The 22,984-nt window shown below is 36.2% G+C and overlaps 1 protein-coding gene across 1 annotated transcript in view; it reads left to right on the top strand.

Annotated features, from left to right (window-relative positions):
• The window catches only part of Cyp4c3 (Cytochrome P450 4c3), a 77,876-nt gene that overhangs the window by 46,334 nt on the left and 8,558 nt on the right, over window positions 1-22,984 (top strand). The window contains exon 2 of the mRNA XM_073960069.1: window positions 13,267-13,382. Within this exon, the coding sequence (XP_073816170.1) occupies window positions 13,267-13,382 (116 nt within the window). The remainder of the gene's footprint in view (window positions 1-13,266; window positions 13,383-22,984) is intronic.

Here is a 22,984-nt window from a genome sequence, read left to right on the forward strand (position 1 = left end):
TTTTGTGTGTGAGGTACCGGAACGAGTGGACCCATAGAATCCGTCTTCTAACTTAAACTTTCTGGTATGCCGCGCCTTTTCATCTCTTCATCTGCTTGTTTGCTCCATCTAAGATTAGTCCTGCCAATTCTGCGTACACCGCCATTTTTAGCGGGTTCATCGTCGCTCATTCGTACGATATGGCCAAGCCAACGCAATAGTTGCATCTCGATACGTTTATCTATACGGATGTCGTTGTATAGCAGATACAGCTCGTGGTTTATACGATGTCGATATTCACCGTCAACGCAGATTGTTCCATAGATCTTTCGAAGAATTTTTCTCTCAAACACACCAAGCACTGCCTTGTCTGCTTGCGCAAGTACACAGCTCGTGGTTTATACGACGTCGATATTCACCGTCAACGCAGATTGGTCCATAGATCTTTCGAAGAATTTTTCTCTCAAACACACCAAGCACTGCCTTGTCTGCTTGCGCAAGTACACAGGCTTCGGAACCATACATCAGCACGGGTAGTATCACGTGTTTTGTAAAGCGTTGATTTTGCTTGACGAGATGTGGTTTGTTCTTAAACTGCTTACTTAAGCCAAAATAGCATCTATTGGCCAATATAATTCTTCTTTTCATTTCACAACTGATTTTGTTTGTGTCGAAGTCGAATTATAGGAACCAATGTCAACAGTTGATGCTATCTCTATGGACGCATTGTACGTCGACACCATCAACCTGGTCTTCTCGCCGTTTACCGCCAGACCCACTTTAGCAGATTCCCTTTCGACTTTTGCAAAGGTACCAGCTACTTCCTTTACCGATCGACCCATGATGTCAATGTCATCGGCATATGCAAGTAGCATATGGCTGTTTGTATATATTGTGCCGCTTCTTTTGACCTTCGCAGAGTAGATGGCCCATTGGGTCGTCTACTGTAGAGTAGGTGGCCCATGGGGTTTTCTACTGTAGAGTAGATGGTTCCTTGGGTCGTCTACTGTAGAGTAGATGGTTCCTTGGGTCGTCTACTGTAGAGTAGATGGCCCATTGGGACGTCTACTGTAGAGTAGATGGACCATTGGGTTGTCCACTGTAGAGTAGATGGACCATTGGGTTGTCTACTGCAGAGTAGATGGACCATTGGGTCGTCTACTGTAGAGTAGATGGCCCATTGGGTCATCTAATGTAGAGTAGATGGTTCCTTGGGTCGTCTACTGTAGAGTAGATGGTTCCTTGGGTCATCTAATGTAGAGTAGATGGCCCATTGGGTCGTCTACTGTAGAGTAGATGGTTCATTGGGTCGTCTATTGTAGGGCAGTTGACCCATTGGGCCCATTGGGTCGTCTACTGTAGAATAGATGGCCCATTGGGTCGTCTACTGTAGAGTAGATGACCCATTGGGTCGTCTACTGTAGAGTAGATGACCCATTGGGTCGTCTACTGTAGAGTAGATGACCCATTGGGTCGTCTACTGTAGAGTAGATGACCCATTGGGTCGTCTACTGTAGAGTAGATGACCCATTGGGTCGTCTACTGTAGATTAGATGGACCATTGGGTTGTCTACTGTAGAGTAGATGGACCATTGGGTTGTCTACTGCAGAGTAGATGGACTATTGGGTCGTCTACTGTAGAGTAGATGGCCCATTGGATCGTCTACTGTAGAGTAGATGACCCATTGGATCGTCTACTGTAGAGTAGATGGCCCATTGGGTCGTCTACTGTGGAGTAGATAGTCCATTGGGGCGTCTACTGTAGTGTAGATGGCCCATTGGGTCGTCTACTGTTAAGTAGATGGCCCATTGGGTCGTCTACTGTAGAGTAGATGGCCCATTGGATCGTTGTACAATTTTAAAATGCCTATGAAATCTTGTAGCAAAGTTTTGTAAATTAGATTTCTCCAAATCCCGAATATGTCACTGGCTAGTATAAAAATATGCCATTGGAAGTTAGAACAGTCTTACACAAAAATCTCTTCAGGTTGTAACAGAATTCCATTGTACACCTCAATTAAAGTCTTTCGAACACGTGTTTGTACTTCAAGCAAACTTAAGAAAAAATTACGCTCTTGGCTATTGGCATAGCCCTGAGGCGCCTCAAATTCTAAGCGATAAAGATCTTTTAGCGTGTAAAGTTAATTATTTGACAGTTTAAAAGAGAATTAAAGTTTACAATAAATTGGACAGAAAATGAAGCAAACTGTTTGTTTGGTAGTTTGTTTATTTTTATTGCCCATTGAACAATTTCATGGGTATTGACATTCACTGTGGTATATAGACGAGACATGTTGACACTGCTTCAATTTGCGGTCAATGATTTGTAACGAAATTGGGCAAAATAATCAACAGATTTTGGTAAAGCGAGTATTCACTGGCTTAGTTATTTTAAAGTGAGAAAAAAAATTAAAAACGTAACAAAATTAGGCAGTTGTTTAAAAAAAATTAAAACGAAAGACTTAGAACACAAACTTGAAAGACATTTAGTGCGGTTTTTAGCAACGTTTGTATGTAAGCGCGATGCAGCAACAACTATTACCACAAATGGAGTTCAAGGCAAACATGACCACCAAAACCACAAACCATGTCTTGTGGTTAAAATTCTTAAATTTTCAAGCCATATTTGTAGCCATAATTTGAAGAAAAACAAAATTACATACATACATATATTGTAAGAAGGGAATTAAAGAAACGTTTCAATCAAACTGGAATATGTTCCACCACCCGTTTTCCTCTCTAATACATACGTTTTTGAATTTTATTTAAATGCACTTGAGCTTTTTTATTTATTCTTGTTTTTTTTTTTTTGAACACTTGAAATAAAGTTCTTAAGTTGAGGCAATGACATCACAAAAACTGCAAAAAAAAAAACAAAAAACACCTAAAATAATAAACAAATTCATATTTTGTTGGTAATTTTATTGTTAAATCACCACCTCGCACACAGGGGGCCATAAGCCAAGCGGCTGTTTTAAACCAAGGTCATCATCATAATATTTTGGCACTACTTTATGGCTTAGAATTTTTGTGTGAGATTCGTCTCAAATGCGGGAACCCGTCAGCTGCAGTTAAACAATTGTTCGTTTTGTCTAAAACTATCGGCTGTAATTGAAGTTTTTGCAATGTTTTGGCGACTGTTGCTGCTTTGTGATTGGTAATAACCTGAATATCAGTTGTAGTTTCTTCTAAAAGCTGAGAACATTTGTTATCTTCTTGTTGTTGTTGCTGCTGTTGTTTGTCTAATGACATTTTAATTTTTCTTTTCACACATTTTGATCGGAAATTGCTTGGAAACTGTGTTTAGTCATTCTGCCGGAATTTTTATTTTGTTTGCTTGATTGCGGTGTTGCCTCTAGAATGAAATTAGCCAAGGTATGGGTGAAGATTTTTCACAAGAGATATTAATTATGGGAAAATGTTGTGGATCTTCATGCAAAAAAAAAAAAAAAAAATTATTATGCATCAACTTATCAGCAATTTAGATGGTGGTAAGCAAAGTTATTAGTAGGTGGATTTTTACCATAGACCTTGACACATTCGATAGAGTATAAAGTTTAATATACATATGTACATTAGTATGACCAAAACAAACGAAGTCAGCCTCGAAATTTTTTTCCATCGGTTAACGTTAACCATATCCGTCGATCACCCTTTAAAATAATAAAGGTAACATGCTTTTTGGGGGATGGAAAATAAATTTTCGGTATGAAATCGCTTTGTGATTATATTAAGAACGCAACAGGAAATAGGTAAAGTTTCTGAGTTATGTCGTGATGAATTTTGTGATTGTCTCTCTATAATGCGTGAGAAAAGGGGTTCATATCTCTGTTTGGCCTTATTTTAGCTTAACTTTTATGATTCGTGTCTTCAGTCAAATTGCATGGTGAATATTTTTGTGTAACATTTCGTCCTTCTAATTCAAATCCTTCCATGCCCTTTTTGTCCTTTTTTCCTTGAACCATAGTGTCACAATTTGATATTTTTTAACGTTCAAAAATTCTACAAAAATTTTGCTACGAAGATTTTAGGTACGGTTCGAAAGAAAACTAATCGTTATTGTCACAAAAAGTTTTATATATTCTAAATACGATGGAAATGTAAGCCAAATTTACGATTTGGGATTTAACTATTTTTGTTTTGCTGGAAAAACAAACTAATGACCATCAGTGTTCATGGCGGAGTCATATATTTACCTTACAGCAAATGCGATCGAATCTGGCGAATAGGTGTAATGAAATGAGACACGATCTAGATAGCCCCGTCGAAAAAGACGTGCTGAATTTTGGTGGAGAGCTAGTGTTTACCACTAGAAGCAACGTCCTTAAAGTCCCCATCGATCCCACGTAGGCAAAAAAAGTTATTCGGGGTCAAATGTCATTTTTAGAGGCATTGTTCATTTTTTTATTTTTCTCAAAAACGGTAAGACTTAGCAAATATCAGCTAAAGTAAAAGTTGTAGATTTAACAATAGTGTACAAAAATGGTCTTTACGATATTTAAAAAAGACCCACAATTTTTGAGATATCGCGATCTAAAAGTCAGCGTAAGTACCACACTATCTGTTAGATATTTCCATAAGCTTTCAAACGACATCCACTTTGCAGTAATGGGTTCAGTAGAACTAACCCGGTTTTAAATCTGGCCTTTCGGGTCAAATAACCGGCGAACCGGATCCACCACTCATGAAAATTATATTTTTCCATAATCAGCGCAATCATTGCAACAAACCCTACCTTCGGACAAAAATTCAAAAAAATCGAAGAGTTTTCGTTGGGGTCGTTCCCATTGGGCTTTCGATTACACATGTGGGTTAAATGGGCTACTTTTGCATAAAATGCCTCTAACATGGAATAACTCTACTAAACACGCTCCGATTTTGTTGGATTTTTATACCCTCAGCATTTATGCTAACGAGGGTATATACACTTTCATACGGGCAAAATGTGCCTCATCGAAATAATGGTTTTAGACCCCAAGTATGTTTGGACGAAATGTGTTTCAGACAATTTGGAATCGATTTAGCAATGTCCGTCCGTCTGTCTGTCTGTCTGGCTGGTGCGCACGATAACTCTCGAACGGATGAACCGATTTGGTCCAAAAGTTGGCTATCGCAATATTTTGTCCAAACTTAGTTTATGTTCGAAGATGGGTTATATCGGTCCTCTCCTTCCGGTACCTCCCCCCCACGTTTTTTCAGGGGCGAGTCCATATATCTTGGGAAAACAGGTCGAAAGGTGTTTAAAACCCCTATGTCACCATATGTGACGGATTCAGGTCACCTAAAGACCATAGGTGAAAGTTTCACTTCACATTGGCTGAGGGTATATATCTGTCGGCAAAGCCGACTGACACCTTTTTACTTGTTTTTTAAAAGATAGGCATAATTTCGCTCTTCAAGGAAACATACATTTGTTGGGGGGCAGACCCGGTTACTTCGGTTATTTTAGCCGGTTCTTCTGAATATGTGCATATTTCCCTTATATGTGCATAAAAATTATGTATTTTTTAGAACAGCTATATCTCAAGAATGGTTCCTTCTAGGAAAAATACAAAGACCAAACTTGTAGATAATTTTTCTATCTACGATATTTACTTTAGTCACATCTTGATTAGATCAACCGTTTTTAAAAAATAAATCCGAAAACCTAAAAAACCCTTAAAATGTTCCCTTTGACCCTGAATAACTTTTTTTGCTTCTAATGGCAAACCCTAGCTCTCCACCAAAATTCAGCTTTGTGGAATTTTTGCTATTTCAATGTCTATTTTGACTGGGCTATAGAAGTTTGGGTTTATAGTAAACCACAGAATTAAGACACTGTCAATTGATTAACGCCACACAGTTGTTCACTGGTCAAAATTCTGTAACTTTTTAACGGAAAGAGATATTTTGATAATTCTTTTTTTGTTCGACATTTAACACAATCAGATTTCCGATGATTAAAAATGAGTGTTTATGTGTTTTTCATTTCAATGGCCAAATTCCAAAGAAAAAAATACTAAAAAGAAGTATTTTTTAAAATTTGTTAAAAAATTGCAAAAATACTTCTTGGGTTTTCATAACACACATTTTTACCTATGTAATTTCAATAAATTTAAAAAAAGTGTTAAAAGGACGGAATGTAACGGGTACGAAAGTATATACGGGCTGAAAGAGGACACTCTTGGGCATCTTTCTGTGAATACCGAACCTTATTCCATATTATTCCCTAAAAGTTCTACTCTACTAAAGTTGGAATTTAGTACCTGAGGAAAAATAAAATAGCTCACTACGTGTCAATGCTACGGTAATTTATTAAAACGTTTCTTAAAGGCAACAATTCTAACTACCTTATAAAAAATAATGGACACAATATCTCTTATAGTTTCCGAGAAAAAAAAAACTATTTCTTTCTCCGGAAATTTGCAAAAATTATGTTTTTTACAAAATGGGAAAAATTTGTCGTCGCGCCCACACCTTCCGATATTTGCCCTATTTTTTTGATTTTCTTAGTATCAATATGATTACTGTCGAATCCCATACAGTAATTAACAATCGGGGTAAATTCGAGTAAAAGCCAAGTTCATAATTGCATATATATGCGAAGGTGTTACGGCCGAAGACAAATATTAACACTATAAACGACTCGTGAGTGGCTTTAATTTAAAGCAAAACATGAAAGGAAGGTTGTTTGTCGCTCTAATATACAAAAGTTTGGTTTTCATGATGAAACATGTAGTAATGTATTCTGGTCTCAAGCTCCATCCCGGCGGATGAAAGAGCCCATGCCCTCAACGAAGACAAGGACGAACAGACTAAAGATATATTTTACGAGCGATTTTAATGCTAACATTGGATAGGAGAATATCTTTGGTCTAACAGTCGGAAAATTCAGTCAAGCTGATAGACTTCGCAGCAACAAAACACATGGTAGTTAGCAGCACCAGATTTAAGTATCTCGATATTCATGAGGGCATCTGGCTGTTACCAGATCAGAAAACAAGAAACCAAATTGATCACGTTGTGATAGATGAACCATATTCATTGAGCGTGTTGGCTGTACGATCGTTCCGAGGAACAAACTCGGATCACTACCTTGTTGTCGCAAAGGTACGTACCCATCTAAACCAGACGTGACCAAAAAGAGAACAGTCCAAAATGTGAATGTATTCAAACTATTGGCAACTTATGACTGTGTGTTAGTGTGTTTTTATGCACGCACGCTACAAAACAAAAACAAATCAAAACATTGTCTCTTTTTCGTACGCTCTTTCTATGCATTCGGTTCATATGTGTGTAAATTGCCGAAAAACTTCGGTGTCAAAGAAGAACACATTTGATCTAAACATGGCAAATAAAGTACGAACAGAAACAACATGGAAGTTGATGATCGGTAAGCTGCAAACAGATAACCACGGCATATTCCACTCAAATAGCCAAATTGCTCAATGAAAGCACCCCTCGTCCCAATAAACTATCAGCACAGTGGCAGATAATTGACGACTCCATTCAGGTATAAGAGAGATATGGAAAAGCGGGAGTGTGAATAAATCTAGATGTAAAGGAGCATGAATGATGTTCGAAAAACCAAAGTGTTGGTTTTGGTACAGACACATCTTCCTGTAGAAACGAGCAGGGAAATCTGGTAACAGATCCGGATAAGGAAATACCATTTTCGAGACTACAGGTATCCAATACTAGCAAAGGCGACAAAGATATCACAGATCCAGTGCCAGAAGATGATATTGAGTGTATACCGCCCAACCAAGATGATGTACAGACAGCTGTAAACATGCTGAAGTATAATAAGGCCGCAGAAGTCGATGGCTTACCAGCTGAGCTGTTTAAAACTGGATGCGACACAGGTGTATGCATCAGATAGTTAGCACCACCCAACACGAAGAACGCGTATTCGATTGGAACGTCAGCATCCTATTGCATATAAAATAGTGTCTGTGAACGACTAAAGCCTATAATCAATGAAATAATTGTCCCATATCAGTGCGGCTTTAGACTTGGCATAACCACCATTGACCATATATTTACCTTGAGACAAAGACACAAGAGTTGTTGATCTGTACTTTTCTAAGATGGCTTTGTGAGATTACATTAACTGATACTGACACTCTCCGAAGAGTTTAATACCAAAAGAGGTTTCAGATAGGATACAGCCTTTCGTGTGGCTTATTCAACATTCTGCTGGAAAAGGATTACGAGGTGCAGATGTTAAAAGAAATCACACAATTTACAGCAATAGCCACATTTTACTTGTTTATGCTAACGATATGGACACCTTGTGTGTAAAGTGGATCTGGTAGTAAACGATGATAAAACCAAGTTGATGGTTGGCGTAACACGCCAAAGACTTCGTTTACCTCGCACCGTCGCACAGTGTCACTACCGTGGCCAAAATGGTCAAAACCAAGTACTTCGGAATACAAATTTATTGATGACAATTGATAGTAAACATTTCAATTTGAAGGAATTTGAACTATGGTATTGATTTGTTAAGTAGTTTTGTCCATGTAAAGGTTCAAATCCAATAATTGTTGGAAATATGAATTTTTGTCTATATTTAACTAAAATTAATAAATTTTATTATGCTCCAATATTTTAATATTTAAAGTAATTTATCGTTCTAAAATAAATGTTTACAGTTGCTTTGGATGTAGTAAACGTGGATTTACTTTTGTTTGGAACTAAATAGTGATCATATGGTGTTTACAGCTACCCAAGTCTGTAGTACTTAGTACATCGATTTTGTGAACCAAGTTTGAAAATTAGAAACAAATTGTATAAAAGTGTATATCGATATTTTTTGCTGTTTGAGTTGTGAATGGTGAGTACTTCAAATGTATGATGGTGCCAGCTGCAGATGTTTGCAGACGAACATGTTATATCTCGTTTTCAGTGACCACCTCATTAGGGACCCAGCAAACCAAATGTCGTCCGAATTTTGTTCCGATTTCGTTACGATGTCGCACAGAGGGGAAACATAGGCCTAAAGTTGCTCAAAACTCAAAATATGAAAATCGTTTATTATGCAAAAAAATTTGATAAACGGCAACCAGACTCTTTTCTACATTTGCTATAACCATCCTCGACTTTGTAAGATTAACCAATTCAATGCAGCAGTCGATTGAACTCAGCCATACTGAAAACAAAAAGTAAATTTTCGAAAACTAAGAAATTAGGTGAACATTAAAATGACATTATTTTCGCGAACATTTATATTTTTCAAGATTTATTGTTTTTGTACAGTCTCCGAACAAGATTAGCATTTAAAATTTTCAGATTGATTTTACATCTTTGCTCTTTAATAATGGTGATACATATCCTCTTTATGAAAATTTTTTATGATAATTTTTAAGATTATTACAATTTCAATAGTGAAAAAGTCTATTTCCCCGTCGTTTCCCGACCATAGTTTCTTCTAATGATTTATGCGCTTGAGTCTCAAATATCAGATTCAATCATAAAAAATTGCGCATATTTGCGCCATTCCGAAAAATCTAATTTTTCTCAACTAAAATATGAAATATTTTTATATGGAATTGCAAGGTTTACTCACACTAAATTTTGTTCCGCCGTATAACCGGGACTCTTATTTATCAGACTAAACCAACACCTATCAAATATGTTTGCATTATTCAGAAACATTCACGACTTTTCTCATGTGGATTGAGAAAAATTTAATTTAAGTAAGTTTCAAAAAATAAAATTTGGAATGAAATATATGCATATAAATCTGTACCGATTTGTTTGAAAATTGGCTCAATGTTTTTTTAGGCTAGTTCAGGTTGCATGTGTCAAGTTTCAGTGATTTTGGTGCATTTTTATCTCACATCAGACGCGAATATATATGGAAGCTGCATCCAAATCTGGACCGATTTTCATTATTTTCTATAGGATTAATCCTTGTACAGAAGATATGCTTTGTGCAAAATTTTATATCAATACGACTATAAATGAGCTTTCTAGGGCTTTTGATCAAATTTTAACACAAATTTCCCCTCTGTGTGTCGGTACGATTGGTTTGCCTGGGAGTTAAGCCCTTTTTATATAAATGTTTTGCGGTGTCCACTACAGCTCGAAAACGAATGTACCTAACATCTTATATTTTTGTGGGATTATTAAGTACCTAATAATCTTGCGTTTGGACGAGAGACATTTAAAAATATCATTTTTTTTTTTAAAAGATGGTGAGCATCCAAACTAAAAATTAGATTTTTTACAAAAATGTGCCGTTTTTCAGCACTAATCGGTCAAAAAACGTTCTTAAAGTAAAATGCTCGTAAAAAAGACATGAGTTGGATGCATTCAATAAGCCCATAAAAATTTCAGTCATTTCGCGTGGATATGGAAGCCACAACCTTCAAAATACCGAAAATGGGGAGGTACGGTTATATGGCTGCTATATGAAGACGAGGACCTACACCGACAGATTTCAGGTGGAAAGTTATATACCCGCAACTAAGACTAAGTACCAATTTTCAGCCACTTCGCTGTGATAATGTGGCTAAAACCTCCAAAATACCGAAAATCGGGACGTATCGTTCTATGGGGGCTATATCAAAACGTAGACATACACCCACAATTCCCTCTTGGAATGGTGTTGGCCAACAGATGCTACTTTGGGCTAAGTAAGCAGTCTCCTCAAACAAAGCTAACTCTCTACAAATTACTGCTACTACCCGTGCTAATGTATGGTTCCGAATAGCGACGTCTTATGAACCACGAGCTATATAGCCTATATAGCCGTTAAATTGTGTCACAATTTTTAATTTTAATGCAAACGTTTTATTTTATAGATTCCATCATGAAGAATATATTACTTGATACTAAGCGAAAATTTATTGTCTAGCTTTTAGTGCATTTATTAATAAAACACTCTAGCTTAATTTTTTTAATTATTTTTTATTTTTAGCATTTTAGTAAATGCAATTTTGTTCAACACTGAGAACCCCGTAACCAAATTACAGCCAATGTTGGCCGATAATGTAGATAAAAACTTTAACATGCCTGAAATCGGGTGATATCGTTATATGGGGGCTATACCAAAACCTGAACCTATGTCCACAATTTTTGGTGGTGGGGGAACGGAGCTAAAGATAAGAAAGTGTTATACAAAGCCATCCTGGACTTAGTTACAGCAAGTATAAAAGAAAAAATTGGACTGAAAAGGAAAGATGAAACACGTATTTTCAAGAGAAAACACAAAGTAGAAGAAAAACGAGGACGTGAACAACTGGGGATATAGAGAATTCAAAATGGCTATCGAAATATTTATCAGAAAATTAAACACCAGTCCGATGGAAAACTAAGACGAAAACTTTTACAAAGGACGAGTAACATATCGTATGGCTTACATTTCCATGGAAAACTACTCTTAAAGTGGTATTATGGTTGTAAATTGCTCGATACTCAGATAGACTCGATGGTAAAAATTTAGTATTGTGTAGAGTTGTGTAATCTAGTTCCTAGATTGGTGGTCCAGGGACACGTTCACACCACGAATTAGAGCCATTAGCTAAAGATAAATCACGGTGCTATGATAAATCTAATTCCGTAACAATATTTTTTTTCAATTTAATAATAATAATCAAATAAATAAACACGGTGTGCCTTAACAAATTTAAATGGAAGGTGCTTACACCTCGGAAGTTTTTGCTGATTCTGAAACTACAATGCTCATAGATGAGAAATATCAAGAAACAAAAAAGAAATCGCCGGAGGGATTTTAAAATAAATCGCGATTTAAGTTCACATTTTTAGGGGTTCTTAAGCTTTGCACGATTTTGCTAAATGGGCCTAAGGAAAGTGTTATAGCTGTGAAAATTCTCCACAATATTGGCCTTTATGATATTTTCGTAGGTTTTACCGTTTTTGAGATATAGAATTTCAAATTGAGACAATGCACTGACTGTATCGCCTCCTTATAAAACAATGTCATTACTGCAATTTCCCAAATTAAACGTATATATCTTGAAAATGGTACAACCTAGAAAAAATAAATCATCCAATCTTGTAGAGAATTTTCACAGCTTCACTATTTGCTTTAGTTCCATTTTGATATGACTTGCGGTTTCCAAGCAAAATCTTGAAGACTTAAGATAAAAACCTAAAAATTTCAACTGAACCTCTATATCTCAAAATGGTAAAACCTACGAAAAAACCTAAAGGTCAGTCTTATAGAGAATTTTCACAGCTACAACATTTTCTACAGACTCATTTCGATACGACTTGCGGTTTCCAAGCAAAATCGTGAAAACCTAAAAATCCCTAAAATTGTGAATTTTGATCGCGATTTATTTAAAAATCCCTCCGGCGATTTTTTCAACTTTTTTATTTTTCTTATCTATGAACATTGCTGTTTCAGAATCCGCAAAAACATCCCATGTGTAAGCGGTTTCCATTAAAAGTTAGTTAAGGGGTACTGTGCATAAAATTGTTTTATAAGGGGACGATACAGTCAGTGCATTGTCCCAATTTGAACATCCATATCTCAAAAACGGTAAAACCTACGAAAATATCATAAAGGCCAATCTTATGGAGAATTTTCTCTGCTACAACATTTTCTTTAGACCCATTTACATAGAACTCGCGGTTTCCAAGCTAAATCGTGAAAACCTAAAGAACCTCTATGAGCATTGTAGTTTCAGAATCAGCAAAAACTTCCGAGGTGTAAGCACCTTCCATTTTAATTTGTTAAGGCACACCGTGTAAAACATTTTCTCTACCTGTAAGACAATTTGATACTTGTTTTGTCAGAATGAAGCAATTTACACCTTTACTTATAACTTATTTTTTCTAATTTGTTAAGCTTCTAAATATTACGTTATCTGTGTTGGTGAAGAAGGCTATCTAATCAAAAAATTAAAAATATGGCCTGAGGCTAATTCATCATTCATCGGCATTTACGGAAGTTTTACAAAAATATGTTTTTTTCTAGATTAATTTGCATATATTATTCTGATCATTGTTTTCTTTTTCTTCTTGACTAAAATTAATTTATTAAATGACTGATAAATAACCAAAATATTTGACGGCTTTGGAAATTCTTTTTTTTACGGCGTGACATTTAAACATTAAACATCTTTACAAATGCCAATATATAAATTATGCAAATATTTTCTTAATTTCGCATATGCGAAATAAGATTTTAACAATGTTTTACGTTTCAAAGAAAGGCCTAATGAAACTGGTTTGGTTATTAATGGCCCATAATCTGTTATTTAAATGACTATAATCAATTATAAATAAATTATTATTTTCCCCGTTAACAAAAATATTCTTTGTCTTTTTTAGAGTTATTCTCCCGTCTTACTGGCTCCCAACGTATGTGGGGCACACGCATTGGCATGAATAAGGCCTGGCAGGGACAAACACCATATGTAATGTTATTTGATCCTGAAACAGTTGAGGTAAGGATGTTATTTAATGAAATAAGAAACAAGATGTGCATATATAAGTTATGATCTTTCACATTAACACCATGTGTTGTCATTATACGAAGAGACTTAAATTTCTTAATTCAAAGTGTTGGGCCAATCATGCCATTAGTCTATTTAACAATATCTACGATCACCTCAACAATACAAATATTTAGGAGACAGCTTTTTGATATAGTGTTGGTGAGTTTAGTTTATGTGATTTTATCTTTGAAATTTTTACTTGCACTAGCATTATTGTTTGTAATGTTTGCAATTCTTCTTTATGGTTCTTTGGCTAAGTGAAATGTGCAAGTGCTTTTTATTTACCTTTATATTCAACACTTGTTGAATATATTCAATGTAGTATATGTAATGATTATTGGACGTGTACATCTTCAATATAGCATACATACTGCAGACATTTCCGCTTTAGTTCCCAAGGGCACATATACACAAATAAAAATATTTCATGAATTTTTATATATTTCGTTCATGATGTAGTTTTTTCATACTGTACAGGTACCTCACATAACATACATGTCGAGTATCTTATATCCTTCCGAAAGCCACTATTTTTTCAAAAATATGTAAGATTATCATAAGATGCAAAATCACTTTCCTATTTTTCCCTACATTCCCATTATTTGCTCTAATATTTCCTCGCTTGTTTGGTAAATGCTCTCAACTTTGTTATCTTTTTCTTTTGAATGGTCTCATTGTGTCACCATCACATTGAAACTGTATCAAAAAAACCACAACACAACAATCTAAACGCTTTACGCAAAACTACCACCGTCGTCAAACACCTACAGTGCGTTTGTTGTCGAAAAAACAAAGTGATTGGTTGTACGATATAGTTCGCAACTACATTTTTTTAATTTCTTTAATATAAAGACAACATCTAATATGTGAACCTAGTGCTGATAGACTCAACATGTATGTACATATGATTCATATTGCTCTGCTATGCTCACAAGACGATAACAACTACAGTGTGAAAATCATTAAAAGAAACGGTAAATTACAATAAAACTAAATAATAAAAGCATTATAAAAAACAGCAGAACTTGTCTCTGGTTTGGTTGGTGTGGTGGTTGGTTAGTCAATAAAAACAAAACAGCATCCCAAAATGTTTTTTTTTTAATCTTTCAGAAGAAACCAGTATTTTTTGCTTTATGAAAGACGTTCATGAAATGTAGAAATTTGAACATTGGCAAGACTTTATGAACACTATTCTTAAAATGCAGTAATTTTTTTGTGTACGCACATGTCATGTACGAGGGCTGCACGAAAACTATCTGGACTATGCAACACCGCGTGTTGCCAGGCGCCATTTGAATTTATTTTGGACAGTTTGACAGTTTTTAGACTATACGTACTCAGGACAGTTTATCATACAGTGACTTGAAAAAATCATTATGCAAAAAAATGGAATTTACTTGTGAACATTTTCGTCCGATAATTTTTCACAACTTTCGACCTGGATAATCACGGCAAGAGAGCATCGAACAAATTAAATCTTTGTATGTTGATAAAGGGACATCATATAGAACTATGAAAAACTGGTTTAATGAATTCAGTCGTGGCCGACACCAGCCAAAAAACGAAGGTCGTGAGGGTCGCACAAAATCGGCCGTTGTGTTAGAAAAAAATTAAGCTGTGCGTGAACGGATAATGCAAGATCGCCATGCTATATACCGTGAAATAGAGGCATCCTTGTGTATTTCTTCCACTAACTAACATTTTATATTGCATGAACACCTGACCCCAAAAATGGATTAGTCTCGTTAGATCCAGAAAAATTTGACAGTCGCTCAACTATATTGCTTCAGAAATGTAGGACGGTTAATTATGAGGGGTACACTACATTTTGTTTGTCAGAAGTCTCCTGAGAAATTCGAAAAACGAACAAGAGAAGGCGAATCATTCTGTATCATGACAACTCGAGCTCTCACATTCAAACCAGCGCCTGATTTACCGGACAAAACGAGGAATTGATGGGTCACCCGTCGTACAGCCCTGACTGGGGATCCAATGACTTTATTTGATTCCAGCATATGAAGAAAAAAGGCGTGGTCAACGATTTTCGGAGCTAGAAGATGCTGCAAAAGCGTTCAAAAACCATGTTTTGGAGGTGTCTAAATCAGAGTGGGAAAATGGATTCATCAATTTGTTTGAGCGCATGAGAAAGCGTATAAATCATGTTGGAGACTACTTAAGAAAACAATAAAACTATTTTTGATGGTAAATATTCGCGTTTTCATTGATAGGAAAGACAGTTATCGTTCAGCCCACGTAAGAGGACTCAAAAGCTCACCGATTGTTGTTTCATCTGCGCCTTTGCTTGGGGCGCATACCGTCGAGTGGCTCATATTAAAATGCCTCTCTGGTGGGGGCATCTTTATCCACTCTACTCACATGGTCCAGCCAATGCAATCGTTGTTGTTCGATATGTTTTACTATGACGATGTAGGTCGGCTGGTATAGCTCGTGGTTCATACGTCGTCGGTATTCACCGTCAACGCATATTGGTGCATACATTTTTCAAAGAATTTTTCTCTTAAACACACCTAGTTTTCCTCATATGCTTTCGCAATACCCATGATTCAGTTCCATACATAAGTAATTTGCACAAACCGTCTTGTCTCCTTTTTTGTGTAAACAACATAGCAGACTGAGGTTCCAATCGTTGGGTATGCATTCTTCCAGCCAAGTATTGCTTATCAATATTTCAATCTTGAACAGTTCGGCGGGAAGTCCATCAGCTCCTGCTGCTTTATTGTTTCTCAGTCGATTAATTGCTATCATAACTTCGCTTTGGCTAGGTGGTAGACATTCAATGTCGTTGTTTGCGATTGGTTCTGGGGTATCTTCATCGCCGTCTATATTCGAAACTAAGAGCTTCATGAAATGTTCCTTCCAGATCCTCAAGTACGCTACCTGTATTAGTTACCAGATTCGCTTTATCATCTGTGCGGGAGAATGTTTATTTATTTATTTAATTTGATAATTTGATAATACCTACACAACAAGATATAATTCTTATAATTACAGTGCAGGTTTATAATATTAAGTTAAAGTCCTTTTTAAGGTATTGAAAAAATTATAAAATGGAAAAATATTGACAAATTAAAATATAAGTATAGCGAAAAAAAAATTAAACATAATGGTAATAACTAATGTTTTCATTTGAAAAGGAAAAAAATTATTGAAATTATTAATAGTACTGACAGTGATATCATTAAAAATTATTGAAAATGATTAAAAATTTAATTACTAAGGAAAGTGAAAAGCCTTTTCTTAAAAACTAACGCGTTGCTGATGACTTGAATGTTGTTAGGTAGGGTATTCCAAAGACGTATGGTACTGATATAAAACTGTCATTCAGAAACTAGACTTCTTCGTCTGAATGGAGCCATTTTCTTGCCTCTTCTTGATCGAGTAAATCTCAGTCTATCGTAAAGATAATTCGGTTTTGGTGTCACAACGATTTTATGTAAAAATAGTAAAGATCTAAAATTGAGTAGAGTATCGAAACTGCAACCATAAAGGGAACGCGAAAATTGAGAAATATGCTCAGTTCTTTTTACCCCATTCACATACCGTATAATATTGTTAAATTCTACGTTCAATTTGCGTTTGGATGAAGTGTCACAATTGGCAAAAAGTTCACATCCATACATTAAAACAGGAATCAAGAATGTTTTTGCCAACAAAATGCGTATTTTGATGGGTGTGAAAGAGTGCGTTATCCATAACGTTAATGATTTGTTAAAAATCGCGCCCAAATTTTTGGCGTGGGAAACAACATCAATTTTTTTTATGGTTTATAACGATTCTCAAGTCACCAACTTCTTATTTTTGTGGATAACCAAACATTTAGATTTTTGTGGATTCAGTACCAAACCATTTGCTGCTACCCACTTATAAATTTTCGCACAATACCCTTCATTCTTGGTGTTTTACATTCTGGTAAAATGTTCGGACTTCATTCTGACTCCTGAACATCTCGAGTTTCTCACACTCACGTTTTTCTTGCTCTTTCCTTTTTTCTCCTGAAAATACGCTCCTGCTCTCTCCTCTTCTCCCGTTAATTTTCCTTGGCACTTATTGTTGCTACTGGATTCAGGGTTGCTCTGTACGTCGCGTTCTTCTCTTCAGAAGTTTTACGACACTCCTGATCGTACTATAGATTTTTAGATGGTGATTTTGTTACTCAAGTATGGATTTTGCGGTAATCTGAAGAGAGTGGGCTATTCTTTGCCACTGTCCTTCCATATTGTCGGGACAAGGAGTGCCGTCTCCCAGCATGTGGGTCAGTTGAGCGAAGTAGGCTTGTGCCATCGCAACATTAAGACGAGTTCGTACCTTGGTTGCATCCGAATCGATGTTCGCTCTTCGAATCGAACAAACTGGACGTGTGTCTTGCGTCTATCACAGCATGATTAATCTGGTTTCTTCTTTTCCCATCAGGGGATATCCACGTGGCCTTGTATATGTCGTGGTGTTGGAACCTGGTGCTGCTCACTACCATGTTCTTTGCAGCTGCAAAATCGATCGGCCTTAATCCGCTGTCGGATTCCTTCCACACAGATAAAAATATTTCAAGAATTTTTACATATTTTCGTTCGTGATGTAGCTTTTTCACACTGTACAGGCACCTCACAAAAGATACATGTGCAGTTTCTTATATCTATCCAAAAACCACAATTTTTTCAAAAATATGTAAGATTTTCATGATTTTCCCCACTTTGCTCTCATATTTGCTATCTTGTTCGTTAAATCCTCTCAACATTGTTCTCTTTTCCTTTTGAATGGTCTCGTCGTATCACCAACGCACCATACCTCAACTACCACTGGTGGTCGCCACAAGTATTGTTACTTAACTGACAAGCCAAACAACTACAGTGCGTTTGGTGTCGAAAAGTTCGCATCTACAATTTTTATACCCTCAGCCTTTAGGCTAAGGAGGGTATATACACTTTGATACGATGAAAATGTGCCTCATCGAAATAATGGTTTTAGACCCCAAGTATGTTTGGACGAAATGTGTTTCAGACAATTTGGAGTCGATCTAGCCATGTCCGTCCGTCTGTCTGTCTGTCTGTCTGTCTGTCTGTCCTGCTGGCTGGAGCGCACGATAACTCTCGAAAGGATGAACCGATTCGGTTCAAATTTTGGCTTTCGTAATATTTTGCCCAAACTTAGTTTAAGTTCGAAGATGGGCTATATCGGTCCACTCCTTCCGGTACCTCCCCCACAAAAGTTCGAAAATGTTCGGAAATTTTGTGCGCACGATAACTCTTAAAGGGCGTAATCGATTTGGTTCATACTTTGCCCATCGTGAAATATGTACCAGACTTAGATGAGGTTCCAATATGGACTCAATAGGTCTACTCATTCGGGTACCTCCCACACAAAATTTCGGATAAGTTCAGTTTAGGACCTGCTCTCGAATCGCTTTGATTTTTGTTTTAGCAACTTGTATTCACTGCCCCCCATACGACGGTACAAGTTTCATCAGGGGCAAGTCCAAACTTCCTGAAAGTTTCACAAAAGCCCTATGACACCGTGTGAGGTGGTTGGAGCGCAAGATAACTCTCCAACGGATCTGCTGATTGGGCCTTAGGAATATTTTGTCCAAACATAGTTTAAGTTCGAAGATAAGCTATATCGGTCCACTCCTTCAGGTACCTCCCCCACAAAATTTCAAAAATGTTCGGAACAATTTTCGTACGGTTACTTTTGAAGGGAGTGGCCGAATTGGTCCATACTTTACACATCTTATTATATCTACCAGATATAGATCAGGTTCAAATCTGGACTATATTTGTCCACTTCATCCAGTACCTCCCAAACAAAATTTCGGATAAGTTCACTTTAAGACCTGCTATCGAATCACTTTGATTTTTGTTGAAGCAACTTGCATTCGCTGCCTCAATTACGACAGTAAAAGTTTTTCAGGGGCAAAACCACACTTCTTAAGCAGACAGCCCAAAGGGAGTAAAACCCCCCTATGGCACCATATGCTGTGGCTGGAGATCGACTTCCATAATGGCCAATGTCGATAAATTCCTTTAAGTAATTCCCCCGCAAAACTTCTGCTCTTTAATCTTATCAACATTTTTGTCGGTTCATACGTTCAAAATTTTTAAAACCCTCTAAATACATACGTTTTTTTGGAAAAAAATTGTTTCAATATACACAGGCTGAGGGTATATCTCTGTCGGCCAAGCCGACTGATACTTTTTTTACTTGTTTTAATTTCTTTTATATAAAGGCAACATCTAATATCTCAACCTAGTGCTGATAGACTCAACATGTATGTACATATGGTTCGTGTTGTTCATGGCAGTCGTCATATGATACCATAATTCCAATACCTAGCTCATGTTTCGTTTCATGGCAGCAAAATAAAGTGCGTAATCGTTTCTGATCTTTACGTCTGCCCGATTCCATCGCACATCCTGTAGGGCTAAAATATCAGCTTTGTACATAACAAGTAGATTCGCCAGTGCGCAAACTGCTCCTACTCTGTAAAGAGTCATGATATTACATATGCAGATTCGCAGATAGCCCTTAGAACGTTTGCGGGGGTCGCAACTTTAGAGGGTTTGTTTTTCTTCTTTTTCTTTGTTTTTTTTTTTTTTATAGTAGGCTGTGTTTTGACAGAGTGCGTTACAAGCCCAACCCAAGTTTTAGCCCATAAGAACGGTTGTCTATTTTATTAACATTCCAGTAGTTCACCAATGTTTCACGAGTTCACCTAGGAATCATTAATTCACTCATGGTTCAGTAGTTCACCCATGTTTCACTAGTTCGTAAGCTTACCAAATGTTCACCCGCTCGATTAGTATTCAAGCCTTAACCCATTGGGGCCCGATGTTGCCTGTGGGCAAGTTTGCATGTTTGTGTATGCGTATTTTCCTCACCGTTTGAGATATTCATATACACTAAGTGGGTGTCGGTAGGTTGATTTCAGAAGAATAAAAAAATGGAAATTACTTTTAAATAAATAGATAGACTGGCGATGTTATGCTTACTTTAGTATAAGTAGTCGAGTAAAAATTTGGACATGAAATCGTTCATTTACGCAAAGAGTGGCACATCTCAAAAAATCCTGTTTCGAGAAAAACGCGTTTTATGTTGGCGATTGAAATTTGACTTCCCAACTTAAAAAGAGTATTACACAAAAACTAAAATAAATATTTGGACCATAACAGCTAGCCAGATATCAGTGCTACATTTCTGTGCAAGATCAGGCATGGTTAGAAGTGTTTTAGTGCTTCATAAACTCAAAAAACATTTGTGTTGAATTATGCGAAACTCGTAGTAAATGAAATGTAACTCGTCGAGTCGTAGAGATACACTGTGCAACATTTTTAAGGTAATCTTGTGCAAACAATTTGAGCTGAAGATTTTTTGAAAGTAAAGACCCAAACGACAAAAACCCTAGTTGGGTTTTGTTGTGTCAGATCCAGCTTGGATTTTATGGCCCCATCTAAACATGGTTAAATACATATTGACTTTTTAAAGCAATTCTGGACTGATGAGGTTTCAGAGATACCTATGTGAATTTTCATTTGGCCTCTGAAGCAAATTTGTAGATAAGGGCAAGAATAACATATTTGGACAAATAATGAAGTCGAAAAACTACATTTATAGCCTCAATTTTTATAAAATATCCAAAATTGCCATACATTTTATACATTTCGCACCATATCTCCAAAACTGTTAATTTTTTCTTAATGATTTCTTTTGGAAAAATATTCACTGGAATGTAATACACAACTCTTCGGAACATGTCATTGTTGTAGAATGCCACTATCACGTTGTTTTCAGAATATTTTTCAACGACCATTTAATAAATATGTCAATAATGTGGTGAAATCCGAAATGCGAGAATAAACTATTGGTGTGAACTGTGTTTGAAATACGTGTTGTAAAAGATATGATGCAAAATACCGCTGAAACAACATGAGGTAAGCATTTTAGAGTTTCAGACTGTTCTGAAGAATTGCTGAGAACTTTATTTTTGCAAAATGTTACTTGGTTCAACTCCCCATAGCTTAACTGATACTGACCACAATTTTAGCAATTATGTATGTAAAATTTTCTATATTCTATCGATTTTGATGCCCTCGATGGAGTTTTTCTTATGTGGTCTCTTCAAAGGATAAGTTCAACTAGTTTAGGACTACAATATTGCCAAAGACAGCAAAGCGGATAAATGCAAAAAACTGTAGTTTTAGCCCGGTTTAGATGAGCCCATAAAACCCGAACTGGATCTGACGGGACAAAACCCTGCTAGGGTTTTTGTAGTCTCAATATGTACTCTCAAAAAATGCATACTAAAAGTTGTTTGCATGTTAGTGATATCAGTTGCAATCAGTAGTTATAATTTTTTGAAATTTGGAAGTTGCCTGTGGGCAACATTGGGCCATTGTGGTAATAAAGTGGTTACATTAGTGGAAGTCGAAAATGCTGGTTATTGGTATTTAATTAAATACAAAGGATCATGGGGATATTCGGACTTGTTAAAATTGTTGTATTTATATTAATATTCTAAGATTGGACTTGAATTAAGAGGAGATTGACACATTTTTTAGTGAATATACATAACACATATTATGAATTTGCGAATATCTGTTTAAATATCGATGATGATAATTTTATGTATTGGAAGAAGACCAATATTATCAGGTTTAGAGTCTGCACACAAAATAGAAAATATTTTTCAAAGGCTTTTTCTCTGAAAAATATCAATAATACCATTTCAAATCATATGAACACCACCATATACGTCAAAATTTGTTAATTCGTGAACTATATATGATAAAAATAGGGCAATTTTCCATTCCATTTCCATCAATTTTCCTCTAGAATTAATCAAACTCATCAGTTTATGCTTTTCCATATCATGAATAATAACAAATATACCGATAATACAAAGACTTAAGAAACAACCTTTGTTAATTTTTATAACCACAATGGCCCGACGTTGCCCACAGGCAACATTTGGTAACTCCCGAACCACGAGGAATTTTTAAGTTTTTTTTTCGCAGGGGACTTATTTTTGCGACTACTAATCATAATGAATATGAAAAATAGTTTTATCTCTACGAAAAAAAGTCCGGGGTTCAAAGGGTTAATCACAGAACGTCGTATGTTCGAGCCCCCGTCAAGACAATATAAAATGTCAAGTAGTGGTCGGCGGCTTGCAGTTCCTCAGTGTTTCAGTTCGGCCCGCATTAAATCCAATATCTACAGAATTACATTTTACATTATCAGTTTATCGCTGAGAGAGGGTGTTGAGAGATGCTTTAGCTCTCCAGCGAAATGTTCCATGCCAAAGATGCTATTCAAGTATGTGTGCAAGGGATTTGCGTTTTTAGCATTCTCACCCATTCTTTTTACCAGAGCTTTATAAATTGAAACAAGATCCAATGAAACCATGGCATCACATGGAACCATTTCGATAACATTTTTCTGGGTCTCTCTTCGACAAAGTAACAGTTGTCGAACATAAATCTCTTCCAAGTAAATGTACACTTAATCTAATATCGGGCGTGAATTAAGCATTTATTTTTTTA

Source organism: Musca autumnalis, unplaced genomic scaffold (genome assembly GCF_047663935.1).
Source record: "Musca autumnalis isolate F117 unplaced genomic scaffold, ASM4766393v1 scaffold_1, whole genome shotgun sequence".
Lineage (NCBI taxonomy): Eukaryota > Metazoa > Arthropoda > Insecta > Diptera > Muscidae > Musca > Musca autumnalis.